Consider the following 17354-nt stretch of genomic DNA (forward strand, 5'->3'; position numbering starts at 1 on the left):
TTGCGCTGGAGCACGCCCATTCCATTGATAGGTCGGCTGGTTTAGCCTGGGGAAGCACCCATGCAACATGTGGCACTCGGTTCACAGTGCGCAATCAGCGGCATGTGCAACCACATAGCTGCCTTGCAGGCTGCAGCGATGATATTCCTTGCCCATCCACCCTGACCCCGCGGTCCACCTCCTGGCCACTTCCCCAGTCCTGGCAGATGCCCCTCGTCCAGTGGCACAACTATGAGCACACTATGGCGCTGTGGGAAACTTTCCGTACCCCCTCTCTCTCCCTCAGCAGCCACGCCGCCTGTTTCCTGATTTTTGAAACTACAAGTGAACCTTGCCGTCGGTAATTCCTCCTACTGGAGGCGGAGCATCATGAAGGCCCCGGAGAATACCTGGCTAATAATATGCCAACGGCATTTACTGTATATGCTGAGTAGAACGCACTGACACCGCTATCGAGGCATCGGAACATGGCATTCTGGTGGCCGCCATCATTTTGGTCTCACGGCCGATTTGCCACCCAATCGTCTGATGTTTACATATGTGGGAATCAGATAATGTCCTTTTATTTATAATGATCCATTTGTGTGGCTCATTTACACAAATTCAATCCAACGTTCCTAAATAAAAATAAAACATAATGCCTACTACATTATAATCAAAAATGAAATGTTTTTCGCATTTATTTCACATTCTCATTTATTATTACTCACCTTTGATGGTCAAACTAACAACTTTTTGTAAAGTTGTCATCAAAGCTTCATGACTAACTTGGCAGACATAGGAAGCTCCATCATCTGCCAGGGTGCCTTTGATGATCAGGAATGAAAGCAGATTAAAGGTTCCATCTTGATTTTGCTGAAGTGATCCCACAACCGCACTTGATGTGACGTCAGCTTGGTTTTCACTACCTTGGGAGCCACGTTTTAACCAAGAGAGAGAATGGTCTTCTGGATAAAAATGTTTCATCTCACAAATAATTGTTTTGTCTTCCCCGAGTTCGACGTCAATGTTTACGGTGTTTACTGAAACTGTAGGAGGTGCTACAAAGACATAAGGAATAAGGATATATACTATGTTCCTTTTATTACATGTCACCTTAAAATACAACACGGTCATGTTAACCATGCATAGGAATGGGTGCGGACAATTTAACTCCTCAAGCCATTTTTGCCATTTAAGTAGATTAGGATTGATCTGAGACCTAACTCCCTATGCCCACCGTTGCCCCAAATGCCTTAATATTTCTGACCAACAAAAATTGGGCTGTACTAATAAAAGAAAATGCTGGCTAAACTAAGCAGATCTGGCAGATTCATATGGACTTGAAATGTTAATTCTGTGGGTGCGATTCAGCCACCACATTTTGTCTGGTGCAATGGGTAAACCCTGTGAGAGCCCCAAATCGGGCTCCATCTCAGGCCAATTGTTACTCACCCAACTCACTCACTCCGGCGCGATCTGGATCATGCCCTTGCTAGGCGTGATCGGGCTCAGCACATTTAACTGGGACGCCGCTTTTACCCACGCCTGGGAGTCAATGACCACAGGGGCGCGATTCTCTGCTGCCCAAGACGTGTCGGAGAATAGCGGGAGGGCCTTCCCGACATTTTTCCCGCTATTCTCCCCCCCCCCCCCCACGGCCGCCCTACGACACGAATCGCTGCTCGCCGGTTTTTACGGCGAACAGCGATTATCCCCAGGCCGATGGGCCGAGTTCCCAGGCCTTTACGGCCGTTTTCACGAACGTAATCACACCTGCTCTCACCATTCATGAAAACGGCCGCAAAGTGCCGTCCCGGACAACCATGGCACCGATTGGCACGGCCGCAACACGGCCGTGCCAAGGGTGGCATGGGCCTGCGATCGGTGGGCACCGATCGCGGGCAGCGGGTCCGATACCCGCGCACTATTTGTTCCTCCGCCGCCCCGCAGGGTCAGTCTGTGGGGCGGCTGAGGGGAATGACGGCCCGCGCATGCACGGGTTTGACGCATCTGCGTGATGACGTCATCCGCGCATGTGCGGGTTGGAGCCGTCCAACCCGCACATGCGCGGCTGATGTCATCGTGCACGTCAGCCGCCGTGACGCCTGGCACGCGGGCTTAGCGACGGTCGCTAAGCCCGCGATGCCGTTCTTCACGGGGCCGCGCTGCTAGCCCCGCCCGGGGGGGGGGGGGGAGAATCAGGTCCCGGGAAGGGGCGCGGAGGCTGCCGTGAAACACGGCCAGTTTCACGGGAGCCTTTACGACTCGCCGCATTTGCGGAGAATCGCGCCCACTGATTCCTCGACCAGGAGCTATTAAGCACGGGTCTCCACAAACATGGACCAGGCATGACAGTACCTCGGGAGATCTTGCGGGCCATTAGAGGCTCCTGGGTGGTCGGGCACAGGGCAAGATGGTACTCTGGTACTCCCCCTGGCAATCTTGGCACTGCCACCGTGGCAGTGACATCTTGGCAATGCCTGGGTTCCCGCATGGCACTGCCAGGGTACTCGGCAGACAGTACCAAGGTGTCAGGGTGTCAGGTTGGCACTGCCAGGTTTGGGCCCAGGCCCGGGGGGGGGGTTCCTTGTTCATTGGAGGGGAGGTGATGGGGGTCCCAAGGGCCACGGGAAGGTTGGGGGTGGGGGTGAGAGGGGAAGTCCAGAAAGCGGGGATGGGAGGGGAGTGTAAGGGGATGGGAGGGGACTTTTAAGGGGGGGAATGTAATGATCGGGACAACCGTTCAATACAGCATCCTGATCTGCGAGGGGCTGGCACAGCTGGCAAGCCAGTGCAGGATATCCACTAAAGTGTGGCCTCGGTGCTGAGTAACTCTCTGAGGCCAAAAACAAAGGCCAAAGTGCTGGTGAATAACGGGGTAAATCTCAGCGTTGCAACTGCCGTGAAACACCCCGCCAAACGCGCCCGAAAGTGGACCTTTTTTTATGTCCGCTGAATTTCGCCCTGTTTCTCTCTCCACAGTTGCTGCTTAGTTTATCCAGCATTTTCTCTTTGCATTTCAGAATTCCAACATCCATACTATGTTGGGCAGGTAGTGATGTAATGGTATTGTCCCTGGACAAGTAATCCAGAAACCCAGGGTAATGCTCTGGCGACCTGGGTTTGAATCCCGCCAGGACAAATGATGGAATTTGAAATCAAGAAAAAAATTTCTGGAATTAAAAGCCTAATGATGACCATGAAACCATTGTTGATTGTCGTAAAAGAAAAACCCATCTGGTTCACTAATGTTCTTTAGGGAAGGAAGTCTGTCATCCTTATCTGGTATGGCGTACATGTGACTTCAGACCCACAGCAATGTGGGTGACTCTTAAATGTCTCAGGGATGGCCAATAAATGCTGGCCCAGCTAGCGCCGCCCATATCCCATAAACAAATAAAGCAAAGTATTTTGTTTTTAATATAAAAATTAGGCTATCACAGGTTTAAATTTAGAATTGATCTTGCGCTAATTACTATCTTACTATCTTCAAATGAAAGCTCCAAACTTTTACCATTTGCATGGAAAAGTGTTTCCTTATCTCACTTCTGGAAGGACTGGTTCCAAATTTAGATTATGCCCCTCCACCGGCACTTCATTCCCCTTTCCCTCAGCCCCACATTGTAAACTCCTCTCTCCATACCGTTTAATACAGTATCTTGGAATTAGTGAATTATAACATTTCTGTACAAGAGCATATTTTGATCTGTTGACTTACGTCCACTCGGAACAAAACTGCAACTGCTCAATTGATGAGATGTTTCGCCCAGCTGTTAAAGCTTGCAGAGGATAAACAACATTACACCAGCTCACATTGCTGTTTCTGTTTTGTTTTTACTTCCAAATAGTTGTGAGTAATTTTCCAAGGATACTGTTCTGTTGTAACAGTATCACATAACCAATTAAAATACCTACTCTGTGAGTTATGAAATGTGCCATTCATACAGTTCTATCTGTATCCATAACTGTCCCTTGTATTCCTACAGTTCTATCTGTATCCCTAATTATCCCTCGTATTCCTACAGTTCTATCTGTATCCATAATTGTCCCACGTATTCCTACAGTTCTATCTGTATCCATACCTGTCCCTCATAGTCCTACAGTTCTATCTGTATCCATAACTGTCCCTCATATTCCAACAGCTCTATCTGTATCCATAACTGTCCCTCGTATTCCTACAGTTCGATCTGTATCCATAACTGTCCCTCGTATCCCTAGTTTGATCTGTAAGCATAATTGTCCCTTGTATTCCTACAGTTCGATCTGTATCCCTAATTATCCCTCGTATTCCTACATTTCGATCTGTATCCCTAATTGTCTCTTGTATTCCTACATTTCGATCTGTATCCATAAATGTCCCTCGTATTCCTAATTCTATCTGTATCCCTAATTATCTCTTGTATTCCTAGTTCCATCTGTATCCATAACTGTCCCTCGTATTCCTACATTTTGATCTGTATCCCTAATTATCCCTCGTATCCCTACAGTTCGATCTGTATCCATAACTATCCCACGTATTCCTACAGTTCCAGCTGCATCCATAATTGTCTCTCGTATTCCTACAGTTCGATCTGTATCCCTAATTATCCCTCGTATTCCTACATTTCGATCTATATCCCTAACTGTCTCTCGTATTCCTACATTTCGATCTGTATCCCTAATTATCCCTCGTATCCCTACAGTTCTATCTGTATCCATACCTGTCCCTCGTATTCCTAGTTTGTTCTGTATCCATAACTGTCCTTCGTATTCCTACAGTTCTATCTGTATCCATAACTGTCCTTCGTATTCCTACAGTTCTATCTGTATCCGTAACTGTCTCTTGTATTCCTACAGTTTGATCTGTATCCCTAACTGTCTCTCGTATTCCTTGTTCTAACTATATACCTAATTATCCCTTGTATCCCTACAGTTCCATCTGTATCCACAATTGTCCCTTGTATCCCTAGTTTGATCTGTATCCATACCTGTCCCTCGTATTCCTGCAATTCAATCTGTATCCATAATTGTCCCTCGTTTCCCTACAGTTTGATCTGTATCCATAACTGTCCCTTGTATTCCTACAGTTCTATCTGTATCCATAATTATCCCTCGTATCCCTACAGTTTGATCTGTATCCATAACTGTCCCTTGTATTCCTACAGTTCGATCTGTATCCTTAACTGTTGTATTCCTACAGTTCTATCTGTATCCCTAATTATCCCTCGTATTCCTACAGTTCTATCTGTATCCATAATTGTCCTTCGTATTCCTACAGTTCAATCTTTATCCATAACTGTCCCTCATATTCCAACAGCTCTATCAGCATGGTGGCACGGTGGTTGGCACTGCTGCCTCACAATACCGGAGTCCTGGTTCAATTCCGGCCTTGGGTAACGTTGTGGAATTTGCACTTTCTCCCCGTGTGTGCGTGGGTTTCCTCCGGGTGCTCCGGTTTCCTCCCACAGTCCAAAGATGTGCAGGTTTGGTGGATTGGCCATACTAAATTGTCCCTTAGTCCAAAGTTGTGCAGGTAAGGTGGATTGGCCATGTTAAAAATTGCCCCTTAGTGTCTAAAGATGCACAGGTTGCGTGGGGTTACGGGGATAGGGTGGGGGAATGGGTCTAGATAGGATGCTGTTTCAAACTGTCAGTGCAGACTCGCTGGGCTGAATGGCCTCCTTCTGCACTGTAGGAATTATATGATTCTATCTATATCCATAACTGTTAGAACCCCCATGAAGACCACAAATAAACCATTTTTGATCTCCCTATGGGACCCATGGAGCACAAGCTTCCCACGTAGATAGTGGAGGCCCCCTAGACCTACATATTAAGCCGGCCCGGAGCTGTTTGTTGGCCTAACACGGACTGGATTAGGAGAGAGTTGCGGCCGTGGGCAGAGTCTTGTATATGGTTCAATAAACCCTTGTTCCACTGCTGCTGGCTTCCTCAGCTACTAAAATAACTATCCCTCAAATTCCTACAGTTCTACCTGTATCCATAACTATCTTTCATATTCTTACAGTTTTATCTGCATACATAACCATCCCCCGTATTTCTACGGTTCTATCTGTATCCATAACAATCCCTGGTACAGATTAAATCAATGACAGAAATTAAATTGGCTAAAAAAAAATAAAATTGGTTGAATGTTGTGGTAGCAGCAAAGAAACAGTGTTCACCTCATATTTCGATGAAAGTTGCCCACAATGAGCTAACAATCCCTGTGGCACTGTTTTCCCCTTTCCCAAAGTCAGTTTTCTGCTGTCGCTAAGTCAAGGGGTCTCAAAGCATCCAGCAGCACTGGTATAATCAAGTAGGGTGAGCAGCCAATCACACTGAAGTATTCTCATAGACAGCAAATCAGGAAGCAAAAATAACTGAATCCTTTTGACTGCTAATTTTAATTTACACCACATTCAAAAAGGTTTTCAAAATGAAACTAAAAGCTTAAGAGTGGAAGTTTTTGTTAATTCGACTTGATTGCACTCTGGGGTAATTCAACTGCGTATTCTATGGTGAAGCACTGAATTGGTTGCAGCAACTGCTGAATTTCTGCATTGAACTGCACAGGTATGGACTCCAGACGTTGCTATCACTTTCAGATGTATAATTACGGCAAAAGAATTTCTGAAAAAACTTCACAGGAGCATTATAAACCAAAATCTTAAAACCGACCCAACTAAGGTCATATCAGGTCAGATAACCAAATATTTGATCAAAGAGGTAGGTTTTAAGACGTTTCTTGAAGAAGGAAATTGAGGTTGAGAGTGAAGAGGTGTAGGGAGGGAATTCAAGAGCTTAAGCTCGAGGCAACTGAAGGCATGGCCAACATTGGTGGAGCAATTAAAATCTGGGTTGCTCAAGACATCAGAATTACATGAGGGCAGATATCTTAAAGGGCTGTGGTGCAGGAGGAGATTACAGAGCTACAAAGGGTTGAGGCCATGGAGGGATTTAAAAACAAGGATGAGAATTTTAAAATCGAGATATTGTTTGACTGGGAACCATTGCAAGTCAGCAAGCACAGGGGTGATAGATTAACTGGAATTTTGAGGTTAATACATGGGCGGCAGCGTTTTAGATATGTTTACATGGGTAGAACACAGAAGGACAACCAGTAACGCATTGGAATAGTCAAGTCTAGAGGTAAAAAAGGCATGAATGAGGTTTTCTTAGCAGAAACTGAGCTGTGACAGGGGCAAAATTGAGTGATGTTATGGAGGTGGAAATAGGCAGTCTTAGTGATAGTGCAAATATGTGGTCGGAAGTTCATCTCAGGGCCAAATTCCAGGAAGGTGAATGGGACACCTTTTGCAGTCAAGTAGAATACTTATCAGAGCTTCCTCCAAATGACACAAGAGCATGGTTACACCAAAGTTCTGAGGTCACTCCTATACTAACAAAATTCATGGGAAATACATGGTTCACCCAACATTGGTGGAGCAATTAAAATCTGGGTTGCTCAAGACATCAGAATTACATGAGGGCAGATATCTTAAAGGGCTGTGGTGCAGGAGGAGATTACAGAGCTACAAAGGGTTGAGGCCATGGAGGGATTTAAAAACAAGGATGAGAATTTTAAAATCGAGATATTGTTTGACTGGGAACCATTGCAAGTCAGCAAGCACAGGGGTGATAGATTAACTGGAATTTTGGGGTTAATACATGGGCAGCAGCGTTTTAGATATGTTTACATGGGTAGAACACAGAAGGACAACCAGTAACGCATTGAAATAGTCAAGTCTAGAGGTAACAAAGGCATGAATGAGGTTTTGTTAGCAGAAACTGAGCTGTGACAGGGGCAAAATTGAGTGATGTTATGGAGGTGGAAATAGGCAGTCTTAGTGATAGTGCAAATATGTGGTCGGAAGTTCATCTCAGGGCCAAATTCCAGGAAGGTGAATGGGACACCTTTTGCAGTCAAGTAGAATACTGATCAGAGCTTCCTCCAAATGACACAAGAGCATGGTTACACCAAAGTTCTGAGGTCACTCCTATACTAACAAACTTCATGGGAAATACATGGTTCACTTAAAAACACTGAATTAATTAAAGAAAAAAAAAGAAAATGCTTTTTTATTTTTACAGCGCTTTTCAAGACCACTGGACATGTCAAAGAATTTTACAGCCAATTAATTTATTTTTGAAACTCAGCTCTTGCTGTAATGCAGGAAACATGGCACCAACTGTAATGCAGGAAACATGGCACCAACTGTAATGCAGGAAACATGGCACCAATTTGCATACAGCAAACTCCCACAAACAGCAATCTTTCACCCATTGTTCATTATATAAAGCTGTAACTGAACTTTCTCTATCAACAAATTGTACTTAAATCTATTTTCTGATTCTATTTTGGGTTACATGTACAAATATATGAATTAGCAGGAGTAGGCCATTCGACCCTCTAACCTGCTCCGTCATTCAATAAGACCGTGGCTAATCTGACTGACCTCAACTTCACCTACCCCTGATATCCTTTGACTCCCTTGTTAGTCAAAAATCTACCTCGGCTGAAAAGATATTCAATGACCCTGCCTCCACCACTCTGGGAAGCGAGGTTGATCCTCAAGAGAAAATAAATTCTCCTTGTCGCCATCTTAAATAGGGGACCCCTTATTTTAAAACTGTGTCATCCCGTTCTAGTCTCTCTCAAAGGGAGAAACATGCTTTCAGCATCCACCTGTTAAATTCCCTCAGGATCTTCTATGTTTCATTAAGATCACCTTTCATTCCTCAAAACTCCAATGCATACAAGCCCAGGCTGTCCAAACTTTTCTCATAAAGTAAACTCCATTCTAGTTAATCAGTCAAGTGAACCTTCTCTGAAATGCTTCTAATGCATTTATGTTGGGCAAGATCTAATGGCTGTTCCGCACTTGAACCAGGGCGTGATTCGGCCGGTAAATCCCGCGAGAAGCCTTGTGAGATTTAACAGGATCCAACAGGTTGGCAGTGCCAAGGTGCCCGGGTGACATTTTGCCCAAGCTGGGGATCGGGCCCTGGGGTGCCCAGCCTTTATTAGGTGGGGTGTGGAGGGTTCGATGACTCCCTTATAGGTGAGTTCTGATGTCGGGTATCTTGAAATAGCGGTGCCATTTAAAAATGGCGCCCCAATCTCATCCTGCAGCGGCAAGCAGAGCTCCTCAGTGTAGTAAATGAGACTAAGTGCGGCCGTGGCAGGACCTTTCCCGCTAAAGCCCCAAAATACAACAGAGTCCCATTAGATGGTGGGGTCTTTCTCTGTGCTGTGAGCACCAAGAAACACCCGGCTAAACGCACTCGACAGGACACTGTGTTCCATTTCTGTTAAATCGCGACCACCCTTTCTTAAATAAGGAGACCAAAACAGTACACAGTCCGCCAGATGTGGTCACAACCAACTCTGCACAACTGTGGCAAAATATCCTTTCTTTAATATTCCACTCCTCTTGCAATAAACAACACCATTCCATTTGCCTTCCTAATTACTTCCTGTCCCTGCATACTAACCTTTTGTGATTCATGTAACAAGGCACTCAGATGCCTCTGCATCTCTGAGTTCTGTAAACTCTCTCCACCAAAATAATATACTTTTCAATTACAGTCATACCGCAGAGGAAACCGCCCTTTGGCCCATCTTGCCACCAAAGTGGACAAGCTCACATTTTCCAACGTTATACACTATTTGTTGTCTATTCAACAAACCTATCAATATTCCTTTGCTCCTTATGTTCTCTTCACAACTTACTTTCCTATCTGTTTTTGTATCATCAGCAAATTTAAGAACCATACATTTGGTCCCTCCATCCATGTTAGTGATACAATCTGCAAATCGTTGAAGTCCCAGCACCAATCCCTGTGGTACTCCACTTGGCACATCTTGCAAAATGACTTATTTATGCCTACTATCTATTTCCTGTCAGCTAACCAATCCTCTATCAATGACAGAATGTTATTCTCTACATCATGAGCTCTTATTTTGCATAGTAACCTTGGTATTGACACCATGTCAAATGCCTCTCATATGACAGAGTGCATCCCAGTGGCTATTTGAATCTGCAGAAATGTACTTGCACCAGGGCTGCACGGTAGCACAATGGTTAGCACTGCCGCTGCACAGCACCAGGGTCCCAGGTTCGATTCCCGGCTTGGGTCACTGTCTGTGCGGAGTCTGCATGTTCTCCCCATGTCTGCATGGGTTTCCTCTGGGTGCTCCGGTTTCCTCCCAGAAGTCCCAAAAGACATGCTGTTAGATAATTTGGACATTCTTAATTCTGCCTCCATGTACCCGAACAGGAGCCAGAATGTGGTGACTAGGGGCTTTTCACAGTAACTTCATTGCAGTGTTAATGTAAGCCTACTTGTGACAATAAAGATTCTTATTGTTATAAGATAACTTCAGTTAATTCAACGTGCTTGGACGTTAATTTGGACGTGCTTATCTCACAGAGATTCCTGAAAGCTTTTTCTTTAGCTCAGTTAGGTGATGGCAAATTACCTGCCATTTTAGAGAAAACTGTGAGTTCAATTGAGAATATTTGCATTTCTGAACTTTTCTCATCAATACGTTTGACACGTCCCAAAGTCAACTCGAATTCTTATTTACATTAATATTTCCGGTTGTTGTTAGTGTATCTTAACACCCACATACATTTCTTTTACCCATTGGGGAATAGTGGTGGAAGTAGTGGATGGATTTCCGAGCTGATTATCAGCCCACTGAATCATGTTGCACATTCCTTCTGTGGTCAGCAAGTCGTGGTGCTGGACTCAAACCCAGAACTTCTGGTCCAGAGGTAGGGCCGGTACCATAGCACCACAAGGTCTTATTGCATCTCTGGTATATATATTTTTTAAAAAACGCCAAATACAGTTCCTGAAGGATTGCACTTCAGGCATTTTCCTCACTCACCTGTTACTGCCAGAGTAACTCTCCCCATTGCTTTATCAGAAAGTATTGTAACTGTGCAGGAGTATGACCCAATGTCATGAATTGTAACATTTTTTAGAAGTAAAGAAGCATTTGCTTTGCTTATTTCATTTATAGATAGACTTGATCCTGATCTACAGCTTTCATAATCTCCAAAGTCGAACAAGCAAACTGCTTTTTCATCATCACCCACTCTGTGGTTCCATTCAATCACAATGTATCTCAAATCAAGTTCAACTGTGTGCGTAAATAGGCAGCCAAGCAGGACATCTTCATTGATTGTGGCATTGATAGCTGGGACGACCACCACCTCCAGGGAAGCTGCACGAAAAAAATATGTGTTAGAAAAAAAGCTCAAAACATGGTCAATAAATCATGAACAGGAATCATTGGGCTGGATTCTTCTTCCCCACCCGCTGCAGGATCGCAACGGGCGGGACGCGGACCATGCAAAGGTCCTCTGACCACGGGCAGGAATTTCCAGTCGCCGGGCGGGTACTGCCGGAGAATCCCTCCCATTGGTTTTTCATCAGAGTTCTGTGGAGGGAGAAACAGCTAACAATTTAACGACCGCCAGGGATGGCAAAATGTAGGGGGGGGGGGGGGGGCATGTGGGACACCTCAACCACTTTTAAAAATATATTTCCGACAATACAACAGTGGCTATCCTTTAAAAGAATACTTCATTGGCTGTAAAACATTTTATCACATCCAGAGGGCATGAAAACGCAATTTTTATGCAATCTTTCTTTAGTTTTTGTTCTCCGGCCTGCGGCCAGCCAACTGGATAGGTGTGTGGCGGGAAGAAGGTTTTGGGGAAGGGGAGGAATGACCGTGATTAGGAGTTGGGGGAGGTTGGTGATTGGGTGGGATGGGGCAAAGACTTTTTTTGGGAGGGATGAAAGAGGTTAGTGATTGGGTTTGGAAGGGGTAGATGCCATTGGGTCCGGAATATAGGGACCACTGTTCTTGCAAACCTCATAACTAGGGATGTGGCGAGGGCTTTCAATTAAATAGAGGGGTGGAAATAGGATATGTGGGCTTGCAAAGCAAAAGGATACAGCAGCATTTCAAGGCAGCTATTTAATGATACCCAGAGTGTGACAGGAAGGGATAGTGTACAATCATTTAAAAATGATCAAAAAGGAAAAAAAATGGTAACTAGGCCAAATTAATGGCTCTTTACTTTCATGCATTTAGTATTCGGCACAAAATAAATGAATGAATAACACAAGTTGAGGTTAATGGGAATGATTTTACAGCCATTACAGCGACATGGTTACAAGGAGATCAAAACTGGGAACTAAATATTCAGGCTTATGTAACTTTTTGTAAGGACAGGTGTAGTAATCCACGGGAATATTTTCCATCGTACGCTGGAATATAGCGCAGGCTGATGACACTCCAAAAGGTAGTCTAGTATAACAAAAAAGGCCCTTCAGGGTGTTGATCGTAGCGAACTTCTGGGAGCCCTTGTCCAGTTTTAACGGCAGGTAGGCGTGGCTCATGTCTAGTTTCGTGAACAAAAGCCTACCTGCCAATTTGGCATATAGGTTGTCTATTTTCGGGATTGGGTATTTGTCCAGCAGTGCGTATTTGTTTACTGTCTGTTCGAAATCTCGACAGAGACGTATCGAGCCGTCTGGCTTCAAAATTGGTACCACCGGCGCTGCCCATTCCAAGAATTGTACTGGTCTGATAATGCCGTCGCGCCGTAACCTTTCTATTTCATCATCTACTTTCTTCCTCAATGCAAAAGGTACCGGCCTGGTCTTACAAAATTTCGTAAGGGCTTTTGGGTCCACGTGCAAAGTTGCTTTGGTGCCTATGATTTCCCCCAAACCTTCCTGAAAGACCGCCGGGTATTTTTGGAGTACTCCACTCAACTGCCCGCTTCCACTCTGGAAAATTTTCACCCAATCTAATTTTAGGTCTTTCAGCCAGTTCCGTCCAATTAAGCTCGGTCCGGAGCCCTCTACTATCGTCAACGGTAATCTGAGCAATTGTTTCTCATATTCCACAGGTACATGAGTCGTGCCTAGAACTTCCAGGGGTTGCCCCGTGTAGGTTTTAAGTTTCGTCGATGTTTTTGTTAGAGTTAGTGGCTGGAGTCCATCTTTGATTTTTCTAAATGCTGCCACTCCCATTACTGATACGGCCGCACCCGTGTCTATTTCCATTATTGTCGGCCGCCCGTTCACCCGTGGGGTAATCCTGATGGGTTCTGCTTTCTTCGTTGTAATATTATATAATTGTTCCCCTTCGGAGGAGGATGGGGCGTCTAGGTTGTGTACTTCTCTGCGTCCCCACCTGCTATTCCTCTTTTGCCACCTCCTTCTAGGGTTTCTGTCATTGTTACCCCACTCTGTCTGGTGCCAGAAACGGTCCTTCTCTGTTGGGGGAGCCTCAGCCGGTATTTCCCTCTGTCTCCAGTTAGTCCTGGCAGACTTGGGGGCAGTTCTGGGGTTTTCTTTTTTCCCTCTATTCCTCAGGTTTTTCCTGAGAGCGGCTATCTGGTAGCAGGACCCGTTGTGGTGGTCCCTCTCACAGGTATCTACCTCCATTGGCGTGCCCTGTAGTTCCTGCGCCCCACTTGCTGCCTTAGGCAGCACGGTAGCATTGTGGATAGCACAATCGCTTCACAACTCCAGGGTCCCAGGTTCGATTCCGGCTTGGGTCACTGTCTGTGCAGAGTCTGCACATCCTCCCCGTGTGTGCGTGGGTTTCCTCCGGGTGCTCCGGTTTCCTCCCACAGTCCAAAGATGTGCAGGTTAGGTGGATTGGCCGTGAAAAATTGACCTTAGTGTCCAAAATTGCCCTTAGTGTTGGGTGGGTTTACTGAGTTATGGGGATAGGGTGGAGGTGTTGCCCTTGGGTAGGGTGCTCTTTCCAAGAGCCGGTGCAGGCTCAATGGGCCGAATGGCCTCCTTCTGCACTGTAAATTCTATGTAAATTTTCTAGGGACAGTGCGAGCTGTAACGCCTGCCTGCAGTCTAGCTCCGTTTCCGCCAACAGGCGTTTCTGCATTGTGAGGTCGTTTATACCACACACTAACCGGTCCCGAAGCATTTCATTTATTGTCGGGCCGAACTCACATTTTTCCGCCAGCCTTCTCAGGCAGGTCAAGAAATTCGTGACTGACTCCCTGTCTTCCCGCTTCGCTGTGTAGAATCTGTACCTACGCAAAATGAGGGGTGGTTTTGGGTCGTAGTGCTGTTTCACCAATTCCGTTACTTGTTGGAAAGTTTTCGTGTCCGGCGCATCGGGATAAGACAGACTACGTATAATGGCGAAAGCGGAGGGTCCACACGCCGACAGCAGGATAAGCCGTCTCCTTTCGTCCGTCAGTATATCATTTGCCCGGAAGACGTAACACATTCTCTTCACATACTGGGGCCAGTCCTCAATAGCCGGGTCGAATGCCTCTAACCTCCCAAAAAACGGCATTTTTAAAATGGCAAGGCTTACCCTCCGAGTGCGGCAGCTGGTCTCTGCAAAATTCGTAGTTTACCTCGTCGCCACTGTAGTAATCCACGGGAGGCAGGAGTTCCGTCACCCCACCAATATTTATTTACAATAACGATATTACAGGAGCAAACAGTGCTGCTAGCAGTCCAGTCAACTTAAGACTCTTCGCAAAGCCTACACAGGTGATTATATGGGCCCCCTCAATTGGCCAACCAATAAAGTCAATTGGAGTTCATTACAACAGGCAAGATGGAAAGGTTGGTGGGGTAGCTTTGTCCATATGGCATGGAATAAGCACAATCGCAAGAAATGATCTTGGATTGGAAGATGTAGAATCCATATGGGTAGAGATTAGAAATAACAAGAGGAAGAAGAGACATTGGTGGGAGTAGTCTGTATGCACTCAAACAGTTGCTACACTGTGGGACATAGAATAAATCAGGAGACAAGGAGGACAGTAAAAAAAGAGCAGTACATTAATCTTGGGTGACTTTAATCTTCGTGCTGATTGGGAAAATCAAATTGGCAAAAGTAGCCATGAGGAAGAATTCATAGAGTATTCAGGACAGTTTTCTAGACAAATATGTTGTGGATTCGACCAGGGAACAGGCTATTTTGGATCTGGTAATGTGTAAAGAAGCAGGTTTAATAAACAATCTCAAAGTAAAAAATCCCAGAGGAAACAATGACCATAACATGGTATAATTTCACATTCAGTTTGAAGAGTGAGAAACTGGGACAGAACTATGCAAAACCTAAACAAGTGCAATTATAAAGGATTTGAGGCATAGTTGACTGGAGTGAACTGGGAAAGGAACTTAGCAGAAAAGAAGGTTGATCACCAATGGCAGATATTTCTGAAAATAGTTCATAACTCGCTCCTTAACATTTTTGGGTCCGCTGCTTCCTGTATCTTTCTGGGTGAGGTTGAGTCTTGGGGCTGCTGGTGTTGGCGAATATTTCCCAGTTTGTCTGCTTCATTCTGGAATCTGTTTGATGTTTATGCAAAAAAAAACTGACCAGACCAGAAAGTTTTTGTGGATGGTGAGGAAAGGACAGAACTGGCAAACTAGAAGAGTATGTACAATACATGTTAGAGGCGCAGTCACAGCCATTTGTGACTTCCTGTTTCCTTAAGATAGTTCAGCTGAAAAGAAAACTTCAGGAAGACAGTCTTTTTGGTAATTCTGAAATATATCAAGCATTAGGTTTATTTTTATCATCAAAAATAACATTAACCGGAATAATTATGTATCTTTCCACCTATGGAATGAATCCCTCGTACGAAGGTTTACTTTTACCCCGCCCAGAAGTGACTTCCTTATTCGTAGCAACAAAGGCGAAGGAATTCTTCACTCACCTGCTAAAGAAACTATGCAAAATATCCCGAGTTGTACTAGAAAGTAGTTCATCGTCCCGCTTATCTTTAAAATCGATTTGTGAAAGGACTACATGATTCGCAGGTGGACAACGCACATTTACCAAAGGTCGCAGGTGGAAAGTGAAAGTGAAAGCGAGTTACAAAAGAGGAAAGGGGCGGCGCATTCATAAAGCGCAAGATGGATTTGAACAAAGGTTTGCCACCATTTCATTGTGCATTCGGAAACACATGAAAAAAAGGGATGAAAACAGAAATTGATGCAAATCCTGCCGAGTTACCCCCTCCCCCACACTCAGGCTTTCAGCATCTGCTGTATTTTAGTTTTTTATTTGCCAGACTGTACATGAAGATTGCACTCGTTTGAAATGGATCATTGGTTTGCAGAGATGGAGCAGGAAGAAAAAAAAACTCCTTTAGTTCGGATAATAAATGATGAAGATCGTAAATAGAAACTGAAAATGCCAGAAATACACTGAAGGCACGGGCACGTGTGTAAAATCAGACAGGCTGATACTTTCAGGATTCAAAAAGACACATTCTTGACTCTTAATAACTAACTTGAATAAATATGGTCCGGGAACTGAAATGTCAGGAGTACAGAAATGCTAAAAGTGTACTGAGATTTTATAGTCTACAAGTTGATTTATTTAAGCTAGAAAGAGGTAAACTATTGGGTTAATGAGACGGTGCAACGTGAACGAGAAATTAGTAGGCAAGTATTGTTGGTACATGAGTGATGTGAAGCAGTCACAGGAATGCCAGTATGATATCTGCAAACAGGAAGCTGGTGTTCAGCAAAGATGTCATGTTCATTCCTGACCACTCTTGCAGCCCTCCTGCAACAGACGTTCCAAAAGGGCAACATTTTAAATCTCTTGTACTGTGAACACACTTTGGATCTGTAAATCACTCTGCCAAAGGGGTCATGATCAACCTTACAAATAATTTCAGCAGGTGCCCATACCAGAATTAGATTGAGTGCCCATTCTGGGGCAGATGCGTTCTATGTGGCATTCTGTTGCCTCTGATGGGGACACATGAGAGCTTACCAATGTTCCCACTCGGCTGCATGTGGGCGCACAACCTGGGAGATTTTGCACTGAAGGAACATTTTACAAGGAAAGTTGCACTCCGAGATCTGGATTGACCGCTGCTTAGTTTTTTCAGAGAAAGTGATTGCCAAAGCCAAGTCTCATTTTGTTCTTACCCAACCAGTGTGCATGTACACATCTCACTCGGTAACTTTATTTCTTCAGAATCAGCAATGACAAACCATATTCGAGTGGCAGTGTAAAATATCAGGGTTCTGTTTCTGAAGCACAATCTAACACGATCCCCTTCTCTGGTCACTGTCTCAGGGTTAAACAGACAGTTCAGCACCTTAACACTGTTAAAACCAGGGAAGACATCAGATTCCACAAACCCAATTTCAGTTGTGTCGGTGGATTTTGAGAGTGTTGTCGGTGGATTTTGAAGGTGTTAAAATCTAGCCTCATTTCCTCCTTCACAAACACTACTTACTTCTCCGGGTTCTCCAAGTCCCGAAAGACGTGCTTCTTAGGTGATTTGGACATTCTCAATTCTCCCTCAGAGTACCCGAACAGGCGCTGTAGTATGTTGACTACG

The 17354-nt window shown here is 44.8% G+C and overlaps 1 protein-coding gene across 1 annotated transcript in view; it reads right to left on the minus strand.

The window, feature by feature from the left end:
* LOC119971276 (protein NLRC3-like) overlaps positions 1 to 16986 on the minus strand; it is a 52072-nt gene extending 35086 nt beyond the window's left edge. Inside the window, exons 1-3 of the mRNA XM_038806625.1 lie at positions 15708 to 16986; positions 10862 to 11200; positions 711 to 1040 (exon numbers count right to left, since the gene is read on the minus strand). Coding sequence (XP_038662553.1) covers positions 711 to 1040; positions 10862 to 11200; positions 15708 to 15759 — 721 coding nt within the window. The 5' untranslated portion in view covers positions 15760 to 16986. The remainder of the gene's footprint in view (positions 1 to 710; positions 1041 to 10861; positions 11201 to 15707) is intronic.
* Between the last annotated feature and the right edge of the window lie 368 nt (positions 16987 to 17354).

The sequence above is a fragment of the Scyliorhinus canicula genome, chromosome 9, assembly GCF_902713615.1.
Source record: "Scyliorhinus canicula chromosome 9, sScyCan1.1, whole genome shotgun sequence".
NCBI classification, from domain to species: Eukaryota; Metazoa; Chordata; class Chondrichthyes; order Carcharhiniformes; family Scyliorhinidae; genus Scyliorhinus; species Scyliorhinus canicula.